This window comes from Monodelphis domestica, chromosome 2 (genome assembly GCF_027887165.1).
Source record: "Monodelphis domestica isolate mMonDom1 chromosome 2, mMonDom1.pri, whole genome shotgun sequence".
In the NCBI taxonomy this organism is placed as follows: domain Eukaryota; kingdom Metazoa; phylum Chordata; class Mammalia; order Didelphimorphia; family Didelphidae; genus Monodelphis; species Monodelphis domestica.
Genome location: NC_077228.1, coordinates 104,231,162 through 104,252,932, shown reverse-complemented (window position 1 = coordinate 104,252,932; position 21,771 = coordinate 104,231,162). Strand labels below are relative to the sequence as shown.

The 21,771-nt window shown below is 43.6% G+C and overlaps 1 protein-coding gene across 2 annotated transcripts in view; it reads right to left on the bottom strand.

Moving 5' to 3' along the window:
- Positions 1-2,719: 2,719 nt before the first annotated feature.
- The window catches only part of IPO9 (importin 9), a 34,910-nt gene continuing 15,858 nt past the window's right edge, over positions 2,720-21,771 (bottom strand). For both annotated transcript variants that reach the window (XM_001368665.4, XM_056815729.1), the window contains 20 exons: positions 19,861-19,949; positions 18,956-19,042; positions 17,892-18,011; positions 17,695-17,795; positions 17,385-17,443; positions 14,626-14,777; positions 13,578-13,676; positions 12,672-12,778; positions 12,260-12,399; positions 10,891-11,050; positions 10,137-10,363; positions 9,270-9,418; positions 8,604-8,732; positions 7,444-7,719; positions 6,801-6,967; positions 5,958-6,091; positions 5,071-5,190; positions 4,543-4,644; positions 4,185-4,261; positions 2,720-3,815 (listed from right to left, as the gene is read on the bottom strand). In XM_001368665.4, the coding sequence (XP_001368702.1) occupies positions 3,705-3,815; positions 4,185-4,261; positions 4,543-4,644; positions 5,071-5,190; positions 5,958-6,091; positions 6,801-6,967; positions 7,444-7,719; positions 8,604-8,732; positions 9,270-9,418; positions 10,137-10,363; positions 10,891-11,050; positions 12,260-12,399; positions 12,672-12,778; positions 13,578-13,676; positions 14,626-14,777; positions 17,385-17,443; positions 17,695-17,795; positions 17,892-18,011; positions 18,956-19,042; positions 19,861-19,949 (2,606 nt within the window). In that variant the 3' untranslated portion in view covers positions 2,720-3,704. The remainder of the gene's footprint in view (positions 3,816-4,184; positions 4,262-4,542; positions 4,645-5,070; positions 5,191-5,957; positions 6,092-6,800; positions 6,968-7,443; positions 7,720-8,603; positions 8,733-9,269; positions 9,419-10,136; positions 10,364-10,890; positions 11,051-12,259; positions 12,400-12,671; positions 12,779-13,577; positions 13,677-14,625; positions 14,778-17,384; positions 17,444-17,694; positions 17,796-17,891; positions 18,012-18,955; positions 19,043-19,860; positions 19,950-21,771) is intronic.

Below are 21,771 nucleotides of genomic sequence, written 5' to 3'. Positions count from 1 at the left end.
AGCAGCAGAACTCCATACAAACACTGAAGAGTTGCAATGGCTTTCAAAACCACTTTAAGCTAGAATGGGATTTGCTAATGGGTTCATTGAGGCCATGTACCAGTCTGCTCAGAACCCAAAGGTGCTGTGTCACTCCTTGCTGGGGAGAAGGGACCTCGAGGACCATTCATAGAGTACAGCCTTGCCTGATGATTTCAACTGAAATCTTGTAGCTACTTAACGCTAGTGGTAGCACCTCAAAACTGGTCATCAGCCTTGGGTTCTCCTGCCATCATCTTCCCCCCACCGCACCCTAGGATGCTGCCCTTCTTGGGGAGCCTTCATTTCACCCTAACTGAATTCTGGCCTTTATACTATTTCCTTGCTGGCTCCTTGCCATGCCCATGGGTATGCTCCCAGCATTCTCCAAGGAATTTCCCCATAAACAGCTTCCTCACATTTCAGTGTGGTGTCACCATTCTCCCATTATTCCAGACTTGAAACCAAGGAGACCTTGCTAGGTCTTGCAGTTGGGGATTTGGAGTTGGAAGAGCTGGTTTTTAATCCTGGCCTTGCCACCCGAGGGATCCTGGGTAAGTCAGCTGCCTTGACGTAGTTTGTCTGTAAAATGAGGTGGGGCCATCTATCCGGAGGCTCCTTTTCATGATCCTGCACCACCTTTCTGAATGGCGTCACCACTGAATTTAGTCCCTCATCATCTCTTTTCTAACTGCTCTAACGTTCTAATTAGCTTTCTTGCCCGACTCTCCCTGCTTGTCTAGCCGGCATTTTCATGAATCTTCCTAAAGCAGCTCCAGTCACCACTCCCTGCTATCAAGTACAATTTGTTAGTCTGACATTCAGCGGTTCCTACGATTTAGTCTCAAACCATCTAACAACAATCAGCCATACGAGCCCAAATGGACTATTATTCTCGAACATGAAAAACATTCCCACCTTCATGCCTTTGCTTATTGCTTGTACCTAGAATGCCCTCTCCAAAAACCCAAAGCTTTCTTGGCCCACCTTGGCCCAATGGGTTTATCTTTTTTTAATGACCATACTTTATGCCTATACGACTTTTTCCCCCCTTTAAACCCTTACCTTCTGTTGTAGAATCAATACTGTGTATTGGTTCCGGGGTAGAAGAGCGGTAAGGGCTAGGCAATGGGGTGACTTGCCCAGGGTCACACAGCTGGGAAGTGTCTGAGGCCAGATTTGAGTTAAAAAACAAAAAACCCCACTTTAACTCTAGTCTTAGAATTGATATGAAATATTGGTTTCAAGGCGAAAGAGCGGCAAGGGCTGGGCAACTGGGGTTAAGTGTCTTGCCCAGGCTCTCCCAGCTAAGAAGTATCTGAGGTCATATTTGAACCCAGGACCTCCTGCCTGTAGGCCCTGCTCTCTACCCACCCAACTGCCCCTCCACACTACTTACCGTATTATTTTAATTCTATATATCCTGCCTCCACGTTTAGCTTGTAAATGGCTCAAGGGCAGCGACTGGTGTGGGGTTCAGTAGCTAGTGCTTCAGATGGGTGGCATTTCCTTTACTGAACAGGAAAGTGGAGTAGGAAGAACCCTGGCAGGCTGGTTAAAGCCTACCGGGGAAAGAGAGAATTTAGGGTGCATGGAGAAACTCTGAAGTGGAGGTGTCAAAAGCACAGCCCGCTTCCCCCGTCCCAATGGAAATACAACTGGGACATATTTAACATGAGGAAAATACAGACCCACTTGATGCTAATACGCCGCTACGTGGGATCCGTGGGCCCCAGCCAGCCAGGGCGGCCCCCACTTATTTGAGCTTGACCCCATTGCTCTAGAGGATGAAAGCTGGCCACATCCAAGCCTCTAGGAGCCCAAGAGATTGTTTTTCTGCACAAGATAGGAGCAGACAATGGGGTGGGATCAGAGGTCCCCGGGCTCCACACTCTCATTTCGCAGAGGGGAAGCGGAGGCTGGAGGGGCTCTGTGACTCGCTCAGGGGAAGGCCTTTGATTTCACACTTGAAGGGGGCAGTGAGGGAGGAGCCAAGGAATGGGGGGCAGAGCCACAGGGACCCCTGGCGGCAGGAGGCAGTACTGGCTCCAAGTGCCCCCTATCCCAGAGCCCAGGACCACCTTACAGCGCGGCTGTGGAGCCCAGAGCAGGGAGGAACCCGAGGGGATCTGGTTCAAGCTCTTCTGTTCTCTAGGAAGGCCGACCTAAGAGCCACGCTTGGTGGCAGTTCCAGCCCTAGCATCACCTGGGCAAGGGCATAAACCCCTTCTCACTCAGGCCCTCACTGCGGGCTCCAGGACAAATCCTTTATTTTTAACCTTTCTCCAGGTAGGGCAACTGCTTCCGACCAAAACAAACTAACGCAAACCCCGAGAATCCCAATCCAGCCCACCAATTTGCAAGGGGCACAACGAGTGGCCTCCCTCAATCCAGGAAGCTGGGGGTTCTCATGAACCAGAATGTAAGAAGCCGAGAGCCGGGGATCAAAGCCTTGGCTAAAAAACCTTTGGGCCTGGAAGTGGCAGGAGGGAAGGGGATGGGATGCGATGCGATGGGATGGGATCCCTCCTTCCCCCACAGGAATATCTAAGTGGGAGGATGGCAGATGGCGAGGAGACAGGCTGGTGGCTCACAGACTACCAGCCCAGTCATCACACAGCGGTAGGGCAATACTGCCCTGATGAAAAGCCTCCTGGGCTTTTTACATGTACAGCTCTTCTCAGATTGGATTCCACCTAGGTTCTTTTTATCACTTTATTTTACTTTTCCCCCCAAAGAGAATGGAAGGCAAAGAGGTGCTTCAGGAAGCACCTTCTACCACATGGAGCAAATTCATTTGTAAAGATTACTGTCCTAGAAAAATACACATTGCTAATTTGTGGGCTACACCTCAACCATTTCTGAGGACACTGGGCAGGGGGAGGGGAGGGAGAGGAGAAAAATGCATGTCAGACTGGCTCACATGTATCTGTGTGTAGGAGGCAAATTAAATACACTTTCGGGGTGGTCGGTTATAAAAAAATCTTGTGTATTTTTCTTAAAAATGAAACCGAACCTGCCTTCTGTCAGGTTTACCATGTGCGTACTTGTGAGAAGGGCAGTTTGATGGTTTCGTTGTTTCATGCAGGATATAAAAAATGTGATGATTTTTATCAATTGATGAGTTTTGGTGGAGGCTTTGGAGGCTGGGGGTAGAAGGAAGAGGAGAAAGGGTCACTGGAGACCACCAGGAATCCACTTGCTCTTCATCTCCAACCAGAACCAAGTGAGTCAGTGGTATGGGGCTGGTGACAAAAATGGAATTCCTATCCAAACATGCCTGTTGTCCTATGAAAGTCAGGGTGGTAAGAAGGCCAGTTTGTGGGACATGAGTGACCATGTCTTTTAATTCCCCAGAGAAGGAGAAAAACAATCCATTGACACAGAAACCCCTGACTCTTCTGGCCAGGGATGTTTCAAGGCTGACCACATCCAGCCAGGGCAGAGGCAGGGGCAAGAAGGTTTCTTGTGCTAGAATGACCTCCAAAGGGAATGATCAAAGTCCCTTCATCCAGCATCCCTCTAACGACAACTCTGGTGAGCCCAGTCTGTGCTTCAGTCAGTGTGGGTTGCCTGGGGAGGGGCCCGAGGCTGGGAGGCAGCTTCAGAGGAGAAGCAAGGTACGTCTCAACATCAGTTTGTGGCTGGGCTGGCAGGAGCGGTGGTGCAGGGGAGGGCCCCCTGGCTTAGATGCCGATTGTATGGAGCACCCTCCTTTCATTGTCGTTTAGGTGGCCTGAGAACATCAAGTAGCAGGGCTGCTGGGCAAACTGGCACAGGAAGTCGGTCAGATAGGCCTGGGAGAGGGGGGAGAGCAGAGGATGGTCATGGAGAGCCATGCTGGCAGAGAACTGAGGGAAGGGCACACAGCTGGACAGCAGGGGCCCTGCTCCTGGCTGAATGGCACTTGTTTAGGAGCTTGTGGTACTCGAGCTTCAGGGGACACAAGCTCACTTGAGGCCCTTCCAGGAATGCTGCTTCCAAGTCCTACCTGTTTCCTACCCAAAGTAGCCTCAAGGAGAGGAAAGATGCTAGGTGGGGCACAATAGGGAACATTCTGGAGCCTCTGTTGTGGGATCTAAGCCAAGTCCGAGTTCTCCCGAGAAGCAGCAGTGAGTCTGGTCTCCCCACACTAGGGACTGGGCTTCCCACCTGGACAATCTCACCTGTAAGTCGACCTGATAGAGGGGGTCCTTCAGGGCATCAGGATCATCTTCTTCATCGTCTTCGTAGTAATCCTCATCTGTAGGACAGAGTCAAAGATCAGGAAGAGGAAGGTGGTGCAGAGACATATGACCCAGGCCTCTCCTGGAGCATCTCAATGTACCCTAGAGCTTAGGACTTGACTTTCATGCTCCAATTTCTTTTGGGACAAGCAGGACTTGGTTAGTTGTGGCCAGAGTCCAAGGATTTATAGGGTCAAGCCCACCTCCCTTCCTCCTTTCTTTGCCCTAGTTTGTGTTAAAAGAAATTTCATTTCCTGATCTCCGAGGCCCTGGTTTGTTCCCTCCATCAGCTGCCTACCATATTTATTTGATGCTAGAATGTCAGAGAGCAGTTGTCCAGCTAAGCCTTCATCTTCCTCTTCCTCTTCCTCCTGGTCTTCCCACATATCATTTGAGTCATCTGTTTGGAAGAAAAAGGTAGCTAGAGAATTTTCATCACATTTAAGTCTTGAAAAGGGTGGTCCAGAGAAAAAATGCATCGCAGGCCCTGAAACCTGGAACATGTCTTAATTTCCAATTCCCTTAGACCATGAGCCATGTAACACATGCTGTTTGAATAAACAATGAGAACGTCTATATGGTGTTTTAAGGTATGCAAAACATGATCTCATTTGATCCTCACCACCGCCCTGGAGGCAGGGGCTGTTATTGTCCCCATTTTGCAGATGAGGAAACTATGGCAAACCGAAATCAAATGACTTGCCTAGGGTCACAGAACTAGTAAGTGTTCATTTCTGAACTGGGGTGTTCCTGGCTCCAGGCCCAGGGACCGTGCCCCTCGCTGCAGCAGGGTTTACCAGGATAAGGCCCCAGCTCAGCTCATCACCTTGGCTCCACTCTGCAGGTGTTTGGCGAGAGGCGTTAGCTTCCATGACATTGGAGAGCTCATTGATGATCAGCTTTAAGATTTTGACTAGCAAAGGAATGTTTGTCCAGCGTTCAGGGTCTGTGAAGAAAGGAGAGAGAGAGAGAGCGTGGTGTGGTCCTTGTGGTCTTTGAAACAAGAGTCTAGAAAAGACCACCATAGGTGGGCATGTGCACACAGACACATACACACAACCCCCCTTCATCCTACCTGGAGGCACCTACACATAACAGAGGTTATCTCGTCGTTCCCCATGCCTTCCATAGTTTGTTTCTAAAACTCTTACTTTCCTTCTTAGAATCAATACTGTGTATCAGTTCCAGCACGGAAGACCAGTTAAGGGCAGGCAATGGAGGGTAAGTGACTTGCCCAGGGCTCCACAGCTAGGAAGTATCTGAGACTAGATTGGAACCCAGGACCTCCTGTCTTTAGGCCTGGCTCCTCCATAGTTCCTTAATGCACACAGTCTAAAATAACTTCTGAGTATGTGCTTGAGCTTTCAAAAATACTGGGAGTCATACAAAGTGTGGAAGCAAGTCAGATTTTGATCCCAAAGTGAATGTGGGCTTCTAAAACACCAAACAGCTTCAAGCAGTTGCTACAAACAGGTTCCCGTGTCAAGTACACTGGAAAGGGTGGGCATAAAGGCTAGGGCCACAGCAGAGTAGCCAAAGTTCTTCAGCCTCTTTTATAGAGAAATTGTAGTCCCCAAAGGGAAAGGGACACGCTCCAGATTACACCCTGCATCCTGGCTTTCAGACAGGTGAGATTCAGTCTCCTAACACCCAGTAAGGATGCCCCTGTGTTCTAAAGGGAACTCTTATTCAGAGAGGGGAAGTTTCACTCACTTTTGGCTGCCTTTGAACGAGTGCGGATGCCCTCATCCATGTTGAAGATCTCTTCTCCCTTCACCCTGATGTCCTGCAGTCGCTTGTCATCTGCATTGATGCCATGCTGGAGTAGCTTGCATAGGGCCACAGAACTGGGAAGACAGAAGAAAACCCACCAACAGTCACCTAGCTACTGGTCCCACTCCAAAAGGCAAGGAGTTTCTAATTAACCCCTCGTCTCAGTTAAGGAAATCCTGCATCATGTGTTTTAGAGGTATTGGGCCCCTTTGTTAGAACTAAAAATGGGAAGTTTTTAGAGTTTAGATTGAGAATCTCTTCTTCTTTTTATACTAAGTATTGGCTTTAAGGCAGAAGAGTATTAAGGACTAGACAACTGGGGGTAAGTGACTTGTCCAGGGTCCCACAGCTAGGAAGTGTCTGGAGCCACATTTGAACCCAGGACCTCTCATCTCCAAGTCTAGCACTCTATCCCCTGGGCTACCTAGCTGCCCTGAGAACCTTTTCTTCTAAACAGAGGTGACAAAAATGGTTAGTTGGGGGCATAAACATAAGGAAGTATAATGCTTATGATTTGGCCAGGGGAAATCTGGTGCCAATTAAAGCCATTCTTAGACAGCCTCCCTGGTATATATATAGCATGAGCTGGGAATTGTTCTGAAGTATGTGAAGATGGCAGCTGTTCAAGAGAAGAGAAGAATGGGAAATGAGGTAAAGAGTTGGGATGAAGGAATACAGGAGTATTATCATCTCTTTAACTGGAATTCAGAGAATCAGATTAGAAAAGCAGGAGTAGAATGAAGTGCTGAGAAAGAAGCTGAAATGTGGGAGCTGGGGTCCTACCTGACTTTGCCTTCATATTGTCCATAGAACAGGTGCTGCCGGCTCGTCCACTCGGCCATCACAAATTCCAGGGCAGGTTTACCAGTTGGTCCTGGGAGACTGCAGAGAAACTCCAAGAGGGGCTCCAGTTGAGTGTGTACCAGGTGAGCAAATACCATGATCAAAGACTAAGAGAAAAAAAAAAACACAGGAGAAACACTTGCTTAAGGGCTTCCAAAGCCCTGAGGATGATGTCAGCCAAGATAAAGCAGGTATATGGAAGCAATGGGTTATACCAGCAGCTCTCAACCTCTCAATTTGTAGCAATGAGAATACATAATGCATATCAGGTATTTACATTCCAAATCATAACTGTAGCAAAATTACAGTTCTGAAGTAGCCACTGAAATAATTTTTTGGTTTGGGGTCACTGCAACATGAGGAACTGTATTGAGGGGTCACGGCATTAGAAAGGTTGAGAACACTGGGTTATACAGACTAAAAATTCAGTTCCTGATTAGAATGTTTAAGGAGAAAAAGGAGATCTCCCTGTATTGGGATGACAAGACAAGGAAGCAATGGGAAAACTCAGTGAATGACCCATCACTTTTCCACTCTGAGTCCCTAAGTTTTGTCCAGCTGAGGTTCTCTGCTGTCTTCTCACCTGCATGACACTGAGTGTTTCTGCCTGCTGCATCTTGCTGAGGATGGCCCGAAGGATCTGGTCCAGATTTTCACCCAGCTCCCTGCCCGCCTTAGATATGAGGGTGGAGACTAGGCGGCCGACAAAGGCAGCAGTGAACTCAGAGGTGCGGGGATCAAGGAGCTGGCTCACCACTTGCATCACATACCAGAGACCATTGTGGCCTTGCTCATCATGCCACTGTGCGATCTGCTCCAAGGCCACAGAAACATAGGCCCGAAGGCACTCACCACCATTCTGAAGAAAGGACAGAACACAAGTGAGAAGCTAAGGAAGAGTGGGATGCCTGGAGTTCATGGAAACAGAAATTCCACCCTCTGCTACCAACATCATGAAACATCCTTATTTTAGACAGAGGAACTCAGAGTTGGTCTCCATTAGGTGCTATTTGTGACTGGTTAGTTCAGTAGGTCAGAGCAAGATTTGAATGAGAACAAGGTTTTTTGTCTCTAAGTGACAGCATGTAGCCAATTCTCTGAAATAACACTTGATCACACAGGGTTGTGTCATGAGTGGCAACAGTGGTGGTAGAGGTAGGGGAAAAAAAAAGAATGGCTCAGTGGAAATCCATCATGACTTCTAGAAAAATAATCCAGAACACATGCCTCAAATGGCTCAAATACCAAAAAATAAGTAGACAGGGGCTGCCATCTTGCCTGAAACCCTATGAACTAGAGTGGTTCCTGCTCCCTCCCCACAAGCACCTTTTCCCCAGTGACCTTTCAAGTTAACCAACGTCCACTAGCAAGTACCAATAACCAGAACGATCAATTAGCTGTAGTAGTTTAGGTCTGGGAAAGAAGCTTGCTCCCCAGAGAGTTAGCAGTTGAAACAAGAAAAGACTTGTATCTTGCTCTCTCCTCTAGAGATCTATCAGTCAGAATATGCAGATTTTCATTCTAGAGACTTTCCCAAGTGCCCTTGGACATTTCTAGCTGCAGCAGATACCCACTATCCTTGAACGTTCTAACACCCACAAGAGCAGTCAGTTGAGCCCTGGCACCTTCCAAAAGGATGACATCAGGACCCCCAAATGGAATGCTTTCAGCATGCTCAGCCCATTACAAGGCCACAGGTCAGGGAGCTGCTCATTTCCCCCTTTCCCACCAGTGTTCTGGTACCTGCATGGTGGCATTATCATCTGTGTTGAGAGTACACTGTGCAACAGCAGGGAATGCCTGGCAGATAAGTAGTTGGGAGAGAGGAGGCTTTGTATTTCGAACCACTGTGGTCAGAATATCAATGGCTGTCTGTGAAGAAGAAAAGAAGGGCAGTCAGAGCTACTTTTTCCTGGGAGATTCGCAGTCCAGGCTTCTTTGCAGACTGCAGTGAATCAGACAGAACTGAGTGGGTAGAACAATCTTACTCTTGCAAAAAAAGCCCCACAAGATGTAGGTTTCCTCCTAGAGAAAGTACAACTGAGCAGTAGGTAGTAGAGAAGCTCCTAGTCCCCTCAAAAGAGACAAGCACTTTCTTGGATACTAAGAGATGGATGGACAGCCTGGTGGCAAACTGAGTGACCTGATACACAGCTAGCTTATTATGCTGGCTAACTGAATTAAGTGAGGGCACCTCTGTGCATGAGGAATCTTCAAAAGCTATCAAGTGCTGTCTTCTATCCTGGTGAGGTCCACACTATGAAGGGGCATGTTCCTCACATGAACATCTCTCAGCTTTCTTTGTGCTGATACCGAATAGGCCAGGAGAGATGACCTGGGTAAGATATTCAGATTCCCCCTAATGAATCCCCACTTAGGTAAGGCTCCCCATGGGTTTCTGCTACTCACTGCACACAGTCCAGCAGGGATCTTGTCAGCAGGGGCTTGCATAATGCTGACCAGGGTTGGGATTAATCTCATCTGCATGGGACCCTGACAAGCCTCTATCTGGGCCAGTTCCTTGAATATATCCTGAGCCAATGAGGCAACCACAGGGTCTGAAGTGAAACAAACAAACAAAAACCAGTGTGACTCCCAGGAGGTTGGGAACTGCCTATTTTAGTCATGAAATGATTGTCTTTGCCTTCCCATGTTACTGAATTCTTTATCACTACAAGCCCCAGTGAGGCCAAAAGAATAACTTGATAGCATATAAAGACTGCTCCCCAATGCTACACAACATTGTATTTAGAATTTTTATTTTTAAATTTAAATTCTTAAATTTCTATTAAAATTAAAATTTGCACCTTTCCATAAGGCAACCATTACTCCTTTCTTCCTTTAAAAAACAAAACAAAATCTTACCTTCTGTCTTAGAATTGATACTAAGTATTGGTTCCAAGGCAGAAGAGAAGTAAGGCTAATTAAGAGGGGTTAAGTGATTTACCCAGGGTGACCCAGTGAGCAAGTATCTGAGGTCATATTTGAACCCAGGACCACTCATCTCTAGGCCTGACTCTTGATTCACTGAGCCACCTAGCTGCCCCCATGCTTTGGTTTAAAAGTTCTTAAAAACACATTTATCTTCTCAGGGTAGGCCCTTCACCTCACAGAAATGATACTTATTTATTATGGCAAGTCCTTCAAGATACCAAAGAGATACAATGAAAGCTCCACCTGAGTTTACTTGTTCATAACAGTTTCTCTTTCCAAACACACTTGGTACCCCCAATCAACTTATCCTTCTGTCTCCTGTGGCTGTTGGTAGAAACCTACCATTGCTGTATTTTAGAAAGATGGCAATAGTGAATGGGCAGATTTTGTTTTCCACACTGGCTGTGAATTCTGGGTCTACTGTGGATACAATACATAGCGTCTCCATCACCAAATTGAGAACTTCTGAGCTGAACTGGGCTGCCAAGTGAATCAAGCCATCGAGGACGCTGGGGAGGAAGGGCCGTAACACATGGGTGCTCTCTGAGACTTTCAGCTGGTCACAATAACTAGATACAGAGAGAGAGTAGTCAGGGTTGTAAACAGATTGGGTAAGTACTCATCACTCCAATTACTCCACCACTCAGAAAGATAACCTCCCAATCACTAAGCAAGTGGTGAACTTGTTGATGCTTTCTTTTTTTCTAGTACATCTCATCCACTGTGAAAAAGATTGAGGTAAAACCACAAGGAAGTATTCTTTCATTCTTTTATCATTGACTGATGGCTGAGAAGGGATCAATCAACAAATACTTCCTAACTCAAACTGTGTGGGAAATTCCAAGGGAATGAGAGATAAAGGGCACAAGATCTCTTAAGACTCAACCATTAGAACTATCTCTTCATCCGTAAACTATAAACATATTCCTTTCTTTCTTAGTCAGTTTTCCTTAAGATCTTTCAGTATCCAGTATCTCTTCGGTTTCCAGGTAAAATAAATCAATAGGCCACCTGTGGCTCAGGATGTTTTGCCTGAATACTATCCCTCCAATAGTCCCCATCACACCCCCAGACCTAAAACTTTCAGTTCACTCACCCCCAGATGGCTCTGACGGCAGAGATCCGCACTGATGGGGGCTGAGTCTCATGCAGACCACTTACAGTTGCCTGTAGGAACTGCTGGATCAGTTCAGGGGACATGGCAACAGTGAACCGACTGGCAGCCCAGAGAGCTCGGCCCAACAGAAAAGGAGAGACTAAGGGAGAGACAAAGACAATCCAATAAGGACTCCTACTGCAATGATCCTTCTAGCCATGAGCCAAACTTGAAGCCACTCTGAACTGGATTCTACATGACATGCAAAAAGGAAGAAGGATCTCAGAGATGAGAGGAAAAGCAAGAAAGCTCAACCTTTGTAGCCTCTGATAGAAAGTCCTTTCTCTTCCCCTTCTTTCCTATCATCTATATAATGGCTCATGGCTCTTCTTATTTCTACTAATGGACCTCCATTCAAACTGATCCTAATCAAAGTATTTACTGAAGTGGGGCAGTCAGTCAACAATGATTAAGCTACAATCATGTGCCAGGCAGAGTGCTAAGCTTTAGGTAAACAAAAAGAAGCAAAAGGCAGTCCTTGCCCTCAAGGAACTCACACTTTAATGGGGGAGAGGTGATGATAAAACATTTCACATATTATCTACCCTTATTCACAGTCAGAGAAGAATGAAGAACAGAGAGGATTTCAACTGGTTGAAGTTATCACAAAGACCACTGGATGGAGGTTCAAAATTAGAATGAAAAGTAACAAAGGAACTTCAGGTCTGAATGTTAGTCAAATACATGCTGAGAATGGGATGGAAGAAAAATCACTGAACTCTCCGAGAAGGGATGATGGCATTACAGAATGGAAGCAGGGAATATAAAGCACAGAAGAAAAGAGATAAAGTACGGCAAAAACAATGAATCATAGAATGTGACTTGAGAATCCATATAAACAGCAGGGGCTATTTTTATTAGCAAGAAATTTTCATGGAGGGGAGAATTAAAATTTTTAATCACTTGGCTACAGGCTGAGAATAAAAGCTTGGAAAAAAAAAGTAGGCGTGAGCCTGATGTAGATTCCCTGGCGTGTTATGGATCCAATCAGGAGAGAAGCAAAGATTAGGCCAGTAAGTTCTAAAGGTGAAAAAAAGCAGAATCAAAGTCTGTTCAAATGCCAAGAACCACTGGGATCAAACGAGCATTGATATGGCCAAGAATGGCTGGGGAGAAATTTGAATTCAGCAATATCATTTTCTTGGCAGATAAAGCCAGTCAAATTTTTCAGGCCACTGTTTGGGAGGCCCTGACTTTGCTTGGGTGGAAGGATAATCAGACCTACCTCAACAACTCAAAAGGATTTACCATTAAGTTGAAGACAGCTACCAAGGCCTTGTAGGAGCCTGGGCACTATGCTAGAACATACCTGAGAGATTGAGATCTGCAAGGACGACATTGGTTAGGAACCCGTGCATATCAAAATGCACCCTGCCATTTTTCACATTGTCAGTAATGATAGACTTCACAGAACCCAGAGCTAGCATACAAGCTTCATGGATCTTCCACCTGCAAAAGCATAATACAATAGTACCCCCTGGTTTGGTCAAACAAACATGGTCACCCAAAGCTGAGCACTTAAGAACTATAGTTCTGTCTGGCAAGATAGTACAAAATGACCTGAACTGGTTAGGTGGTCTTCTAGGACAGTCTTTACTAGCTTTATCTTTAACCAGAGGTATGGCGAAATTTGATACCAAAACTGACTAAAGGAGAAACAATACAAACAAGCTGTAGGATGGTAGGGCTGCTTAACCCAGCCTCTGCTGCTCCTTCCTTACCAGTGCTCGGTGCCACTGCTTTGGGTTTGTTCTGCTTCTTGTAAATGTCGAGTGGCAGCAGCAGCCAGGGCTGTAGCACTCTCATTCTGGAAATCTGTGGCCACAGCCTAGAAGGAGAAAATGACTCTTGACAAATCTGCAAGTGTGAATGAAACCTGGTTTAATGGCTAATCACTTGAGTCAGAATGTTATCTAGCTGCATAAAATCAATTCTTTCCGTGTGAAAGTAAATGCTATTATATATAAATAAAATCTCTTGATAATGATATTGTCTTCTCTATCCTTACTTTCACATATCCTACTTTTTGGCTAATTTAATAGAACACCCACTACTGATAGCAGACCCAAACCTGGAAGGCTCTAGACCAGACACTTGAACTTCTGGAGCTTCAAACTAAACAGGGAAATGAAAACTAAACCTTTTTTTTTGAGCTTGTTGTGAGAGGCCCTTCTTTCATAGAAAGCTACATGATGCTGAGAATTGATCCCCACCTTCACTAGCAGTACATGTCAGCACTTCCCCCTGTACCAAGGAAAACAGGAGCAGATGTTTGGATGGTATCACTCAGATTCCCAAGGGAGCTCTTTCCCCATTAAGTTTGCCAATAAATGATTGCTACTATAAATACTGGCAGAAAAATGGATCCAAAAACACTGCCCTTGCTCATTTGAGGCCTTCTTCCTCTCTAGTCTTTTCCCACAAGCCTGAAATTCTTAAAGCAGTTATCCTGCCCAGAGAAGCGGCAGCAATTGGTTCTTCAGGATACCTGAATTAACACTGTAATAAAGGCATCTAACAACAGGGCTTCAGCTGGGATTGGGTAGTGGGTGGGAGTCAACCAGAAGCTTAAAGAGCTTAAATTTTTCATCAGTGTTGGGTGGGGACTGGTTATCACTAGTCTTTACCAGCAATAGGTCCTGGGCTGCAATCCTGACAGTGTAGGAAAAAGTATCATCATCTTCATCTTCAACAAATTGCTGGGGGTTAGCAGTCCATACTTTAATCTGAAAAACATTAGGAAAATTAGATTTCTATAGGGATAACTTGGATCAAATGTTTCCTCAGCAGTAACCAGAGGAAAAGGGTGTAGAACAGGGGATGATCTGCCTTTCCTTATATGAAGGCTCTATGGCTGGAGAGTTCTTTAAAAACCCAACAACATAAACCTCTTACCTTCTGTCTTAGAATTGATACAGAGTATCAGTTCCAAGGCAGAAGAGTGGCAAGGACTAGGCAATTGGGGTAAGTGGCTTGCCCAGGGTCACACAACCATCTGTGTCTGAGGCTAAATCTGAACCCAGGACCCCTCATCTCCAGGTCTGGTTTTCTATCCACTAAGCCACCTGGCTGCACCTCTTGAAGAGTTCTTTTTTGTTCGACTTCTTTCAAAGATGTTTGTCCTTCAAGACTGCTACTTTTGGGGAATGTATTACCTTATCAGGAAGGTAAAGCAGTTACCACAACTTGTTGCTTTTTGGCAAAAAAACCTTTGTAATCTACTAGTCTGATTTATCAGTTCACTGTAAACAGGTAGGGTGTACCCCACCACCAGGAAATGGGAGATCAGTTTATTCTGTGATCAGCTTTCTTATTTGCAATAATCTTCCAATTAAGATAATAATCTCTTTTCATCACCTGGCTCCTCAGCAGGGACTCAACTACTAGGCAAATGGACACACACAGAGAGGGCGATGGCATTTTTTCTCACCTTTTGATGCAAATGCTCTTTCCTGGAGTTTTGAAGAAGCTGACAAAACCACCTTAGCACAGCTCCATGACATAGGAACTGATGTGTTTTTATTTCCCTAGGACAAATGTAATGCCAATGATTGCTTAGGGTTTAGCATGAAGCTACCCTGCTGGTATATCCTCTTATTCCCTAAAACCTATCTTTCTTCTAACCCTGACACTTTAAAAGGACATAGTTGGGGTTGTTTTCCAGAAGACATTTACCTGTTCCTCAGTTATCTGCATGTATAAAATAATGTAATAAATCAGCTCAGGCAACGCCTTCTTCACAGTGCTTTTGAATTTGCTGTTTTCCAGTAGGGCATGAACAAACTCAAAAATGCTGAAGACAAGATTCTCAAATCCCAGCACTTCACCTAGAAGAAGGGCACACAAGGAAAGGAATCGATAACCAGAGAGCAAAACAGACAAACCAAAAAGCCCCTAGACGTATTTGCAGGTAACTGCATTATATCTGGAAATCAATTAAGTAGAATATGTTGGTTGACTAGTCTGTCAATAACAACAACAGGCAATATGTATATAACACATTAGGGTTTACAAAGAATTTTACAAATCTGATCTTATTTGACCCTTACCGCAACAACTTTGGGAGGTAGTTATTGACAGCCCTGAGTCCCTTTCCCATGCTGGGACTATGGAATAAAGCAGCTGTTCTGCCTAACAGAACGCTGTAGCTTCTCATGCCCTGATCTGACAGATTCAAGAGGAATTGATAGTCTGAAACTACACCACACTGAGAACTATACAATCATGAGAACCAAATGCCCCCAACCTGAAATAGCCAATGAAGTAGATATAAGATTACTTAATCCTTTACACCCCATCTTTCCCCAAACCAATAAAAACCTATGTCTCCCCCTACCTAGTCAGGACCCTTTGCTAACCTTCTTGGCCCTGGGCCTCCCCCTTTACTGTTGCTGCGCTTAATAAATCTTGCTGAATCGCCCTACTCTGGTCTCATATTGCCTCTTTGTCAGACCTTCAGTCAGTCAGGATTGACAGTTATCTTCATTTTAAAGATGAGGAAGCTGTTGTGAGATGTTAAATGACTTGCCCAGGGTCACATACTAGTGACTGAGGCAGGATTCTTGACAACCAGTGAGCTGTGTTAAGCAACCAGATTAAAGAACCACATGCAAAAGTACAATAGTTATACTGTGGCTCAACCTCCACCTGAGAGCTCTTGTTCCCTTTGGATTCAATCAAGATTTTTCTGAGTTGTCTTTTGTATCAGTTTTTGATTTATGTAGCTCCAATTCAACTGCTTTATGAAATGGCTATGTGCATATATAAAGGGGGATATAAAGATGAAAAACAAATCTGTCTTTGCCCTTAGGAGCTTACAATAGACCACAGGATATGAGGCATATATATTTCTGTAGAATGATAAAAGGGGAAAGGAGGAAAACCGTGTCAGTAGAGTTGGGGAAGATTTCAGCACTGATAGAAAATTTCAACACAGCAGAGATATGGATAGAATGTGTTTAGGAATGGAGGAGGGCTAGTGTGACAGTAAATCATAAGATGAAGGTAACAGCTAGCTGTGCAATGTGGCCACAACAATGATCATGATAAAAAAAAAATCATAATTATGTAGCATCTACTATTATTCTCAGACACCGAGAGACTACCACGAAACTAAACTATGGACCAGGCCCTGTGCTAAGCTCTTTACAAACACCGACTATTGAGAACCCTAGTGGATAGGTGCTATTATTACCCTTAATTTATAGATGAAGACACTGAAGTAGACAGAGGTGAAATGACTTGCTCAGGATCACAGGGCTAGTAAGTGTCTGAGACTGAATTTGAATTCAAGACTTTCTGTCTTCAAGTCTAGTATTCTGTTCACTAAGCCTCTATCTGCTTCTGCAGAAGATATGAATTGAGTAAGGTACATAAAGTAAGGGTAGAAAGGTAAGATAGAGTCTTGATTGTAGGGGACCTTTAATGGTCTGGCCTCAGAATTTAGAGTGTATCTTTTAGGCAGGAGGAGACATGCAAAGGTTTTTGAGCAGGAGTGGCCAAACACAATGATCAGACCTGTACACCAGGGAGATGGCAGTTCTGTCACAGATGTCCCAGAGATCAAGAGGGCCAATGACCACTTATTTCATAGTCCAAGAAAAAGAGTTTGGGAAATGAAACAGTATGGTAGCCTTCTGAATATGAAGATGGGTTGTATGTGAGACATACCATGGAGGTGTTGAGGGAGAGGAAAGTTATGGGTTTTCAGGTCTAGATGAATGGGAGAATGGTAATGTTAACAACAAAAAAAAGGAAGGTTAAAAAAGAATGGCAGGTTTTAAGGGAGATGCAAAGTTTAGTTTTAGATATGTTTAGTTTGAGGGACTAGGAGGAAAATCTCAGTGTATAACTAGTAGACAACTGGAAACACAGGACTAGAGCAGTGATGGTGAACCTTTTAGAGAAGGAATGTCACCTCCCCAAACCAAGTGCATGGGGTTCTGATCACACTAGGTGTAGAAATTTGGGAATCACAGACATAGCTCAATCCATAGGAATGAAGACCACAAAGAACATATCCTTGTGAGATACCTCAGGAATAAGAAAAAGAAATCCAAAAGGAAATCATTAGATAAGTCTGAGAAAACCAGAAGAGGCAGGATGTACCAAGAAGACGGTCATCGGCAAACAATGCGGCAAAGGTCATGAAGGAGGGAGCAACGACCAGGGTATTTTATTAGTCACAGGTGAATTTGGAGAGAATTATCTGAAATGAGATTCTACTGCATCTATTCCTCCTCTAAGCCATCTAGGAAAGGTTAGGTGGGCTTTCCACTTTTGAGTTCTCCAAATGTCTAAAGACAACATTTGCCCTAGCTGGAAGAATTCCTATCTATATCTTTGAAACTTAAATGCAACCTAAGCCTGATCTGAAAACTTTCAAAAGAGATCCTATGAGTTGGTGTCCCTAACCCCTATAAACCAATACTCACCATCAGAATCCACAGGATCTTCTACTTCTTCAGTATAATTTACTTCTGTCCTCACATAAGTATAGAATAAAGTTAAGGGGAACAATTTGGTATTTTTATAGATGTAAATAGGTGAAAAAAACACATTCAAACAGGGAGCTTTTTCTTTTTTTCCTCATATAATTGCCTTACCAGTACATCTTAAAACTGAAGTTAACAGGTTTTCCCACATACTATAAAACCCCATTTCAGAAAGGCCAACTACTTCAGTGCTCTTGCTTTCTAAGGAGAGATATAATAAGACCCTCCCAGGTTTCCAAAAAAAGGATATAAAGCAGCACTTTCAGTCAAGGTGTTCCACACAATTGGCAGGATCTGCTGCATGGAGGAAACCATGTGCTTGGGGAAGTTTTTCACTAGGGCCGTTACTGCCTAAAATTAAAGAAGAAAAATCCATGTGAAAGAACCACTTAATTCAGACTTCTTTCTAAACTGGAAATTTTCTTAAATGCTCTGGTAAATTTTTACCTTTAGGACTTCCATCTTAAACCCGCTGTCAGATGTAGGGCCATCTGGCATCTGGAGTGCCTGAACGAAGGCCTCAGTGAACTGCTGAACCACAGGAAAGATCAGCACTTTGGCTGCACCCTGTTAAAAGAAGTTAAATCAAGTCTCTAGACATGTCTTTTGATTGGAAGTCACTTGTACATAAGCCCCCAAAGGAAGTTCCTTGTCTAGTCTGAGATGTGTAGATAGGTCTCCAAAGTGCCAATCCCTAACCAGAGCAGCTTAACATTTCTACCATTTAAATTTAACACCTGAACTCCTTGATGAAATCTTGTGCTTTCTGCTTCACAGTCTCACCCCATGAGTATTCTAAGACTTGATATATCAACCATCAATCAGCAAGCATTTAAGTTGGTTACTCTGTTCCAGATGCTATGATTGCTGCTGGGAAGGCAATGACCAAATCTTGATCTCAGGAAGCTTATATTATTCTATTGAAGGAGACAAGTCAATATTCCAGTATATTAAAAAAAAAGTATAACATAGATTAGAAGCAATTTTGGGGTGGGGACACTGAAGTAGGGGGAAGTAGAGAATGTCAAGAATAGGAGATAGGTCGATTCTGAGCTTTAAAGGACACCAGGGAGTCCAAGGAAAGCAGAGATGGGGAAGGACTACATTCCAGAGAGTCATCAGGGACAGCCTGTGCAAAGGCAATGAAAGGCTAATGAGAATGAGAGGGTCTCCCAATGGGAAGTCTACAAGGCGGGCATCAATCAGTGCCCTCAGCTATTTTGGCTTCAGAGACGCCAGAAGGAAAGGATGATTCACTGAAAGGAGGTAAAAAGACAACAATAGGCCACTAGGCCTAGGGGACTGAAAACTGGATGAAAGAAAAGTCAACTATAAGCAATGAAAAATTTTAGTTAAAATGGAAAAGCTACCTGACAAAACTTTTTGATGTTATTGCCATCAAATAGCTTTAGGAACAATTAGTAACAACCAAACAATACAACTCTGAAATGATATCAGTTTGTGTGGTATGATGGTCTTACATGTTGCTGTCAACCCGAAGTCTCACCCACCTTTTCCAACTCTTCCATGTTACAGATCATATGAGCACAGGTGGTAAAAATCTCCACAGCACGGGAACGGGTTCGAATACCATACACCTGAAAGAGAGATTACAAACTTTAAGTACCCCATCATGAGTGAGTGAATTCAGACAAACGTTAGTGGAAGCTCTGTGAATTATTCTGAATATTTAACTCACTCCAGATTGACTTGGACTAGTTAACCTACAGATATGGCAATGATCACATAGAGGAAAAGGAAAATTTGAGAAAGGGGAAAAAAAGGAGTGTCTTCCTGCTGTCTAGGCCTCTGCATCTTATGGTTTAGAATATAGTAAGAATAGCATCAATCTCAGAACTAGGAACTATCAAAGCTGGCATTATGTATATGTCAGGTAGACAGACTTCAGTTTTGGGCAGCACCAGGAAGGCACACCTATTAAAACTTATCACTGTGTTATCTTAGAGCTTTTAATTCCTGCCATTCTTTTGCGCTTATACTAAGTTCATTTTTTTTCAATGCAAAGACTCCTAGGGAGGCTCACACCAGCTTTCTGTTAACATATTTTAGTGTGAATGGATTTAATCAGATTGATTTTACTTTCAACAGCTAGCTGAGATCAAAGCACTGGGAAGCCATGGAATCTTAGTGTCCTCTGGGAGAAATAGAGGACAGGATGCCAGGTGTCAGAAATAAGGCTGAAGACAAACTGTCCATTTGCTAATTTTGTGTAGGGCACACTCTGGCAGTTCCAGACACATTCAGTGTTACTCTAACATAAACTAATGAATTTATAATTGTGATTTGGAGACTTATTACTGGCTAAACGGCAGCATGAGTCTAGAAATAATTCCCTTGCCCCAAATGCTGGTGCTCTTTCTGTTAACCACAGGGAAGGACTATGGAGCTTCCATACCTCTGCCATGGTGAAGATCTTATACATCTCTGGGAGAATAACAGGAGCGACAAGTGGCATTTGTGTGTCTGTTACTTCCCGAGTGAATTCTAGGATGAAAAGAGTGTTATTGTTGCTCCAACTATTGTCCCCAAAGCCATTAAATGCCAGAAAAGATATTGGTGTGGAAGAACTAGGGATCAGGCTTATTCTAGAGGTAGGGAAGAAGCAGGAGACTGTAGATTTTTTCTTATGAAAAGGAAAAAGATGACAGTGAGAATAAAAGAATCCTGGGAGGATTAGGAAAAAGGAGAGAAAAAAATTTCATAAAAATACTGCAAAGAGAGCCATAAGAGATGTCACAGAAGTTTTTGTTGGAAAGATGTGAGAGATCACTGCACTTTGAGATCTATCCTCTATTAAGACAATCTTAATAGTTGCCTCTCTGGTAATCAAATCCACCTTCTGATCTCTTGTTTGTTTGTTTTTTAATAGTTCCTCTGGACATGACGTTTTGGTCCATTTGGCTCAGTTTATGCTGGCTTGCTTGGCCTTGAACTCTTATGTCCATTACACTGATAGTGGATGACACTTACTTGCCTGGAAGGCAAAAGCTGCTGCTACCTGGAGCAGAAAAGGAATTCTGACATGGATATGGAGAAAGACAAACCATAAATCAGAAAAATGGTATTTAAATAAGCCATCAGGGAGAAATGGTTAATCTCACTGCCATTAAAAAAAGAAAAAATGGAATTTTGAAGACAAGTCTTCTCTCTTTCTCTCTTTACTGGGGCTTGATGTATCTGCTGTTTTTTTTTTTTAAGTCATCACAAGAAGAGGGAAGAGGAAGGAAGACTAAGGCGCTTGGATGTTTCTTAAATTAAGATGTAGGATTTAGAAATAAAAGGTGAAATCTCCAAAGTTATCAGTTTACTGATGCTAGGCAAGTACCAAAGATCATGGCATTGGTATCAAAAATTCAGGATTGAATTTCTTGCATTATCTGAAGTAGGCCTATTTAAGAGTTTAACACGAAGACTACTTCTCTGATTTCTATAGGAAGTGACAAATGGAACTGGTGTCTTACATATACATAGTACAAGAAGTTATATTAAAGACAAAGAATGATCTAGTTCAATGGTATTTCCTATTTTTATGGAGTGCTTTGCCATCATATTTATTCTTCCACAACCAATTCTGACAGTTAGTACTTTACTGTATTTTTATAGATTAAAAGCCTGAAGCTCAGAAAAGTAACTTGTTTAAATCATCTACATGAACCTGACACAGTAAATCAGGAGGATGGAAGATTTGCAACAATGTCATCTCCTAACTTGTTTGGAAATTAAATCAATTAAGAGTTCTCATTGTCAGGTGCTAATAAGCAAATTTCCAATGGCGTTAAAACTTATTTCTTCCATATGTAAAAAGTAGAAACAATTGTTAAATTTCCCCATAGAGGTTATGGGGCATTATCACAAAATCCTTTAGAAAATTATAACTTTCTCCTTTCTTCTCCTTAGTTATCTCTTCTCTACTATGTGCTCTGCCATACACACATGCATGGCTGAATCTCTCCTGTTACTGAAGGAGTTCCATGCATTTTAGATATTTTAGGAGAATAGTTGCATGGAGCATGGAAGTTTCCATAATCACAGCAGCAATAATTTATATTCCTATATCAAATTATAATTTACAAAGCATTTTCACACATATCATTTCCCTTTTTCCTTAAACAATTGGTAAAGGAGGTGAAGTCAATATTTTTATTTCTATTTTACAGGTAAAGAACCTAAGCCTAAGAGAGCCAGGTGTCCCAAATCATATAGCTGGTAAGCAGTAGAACTGGGAATGATTGCTTAACTTCCAGATCTTTTCATTCTACCACACCAATCAGTTTCTCCATTATAACCGGATGCGGTGTTCTTTGGT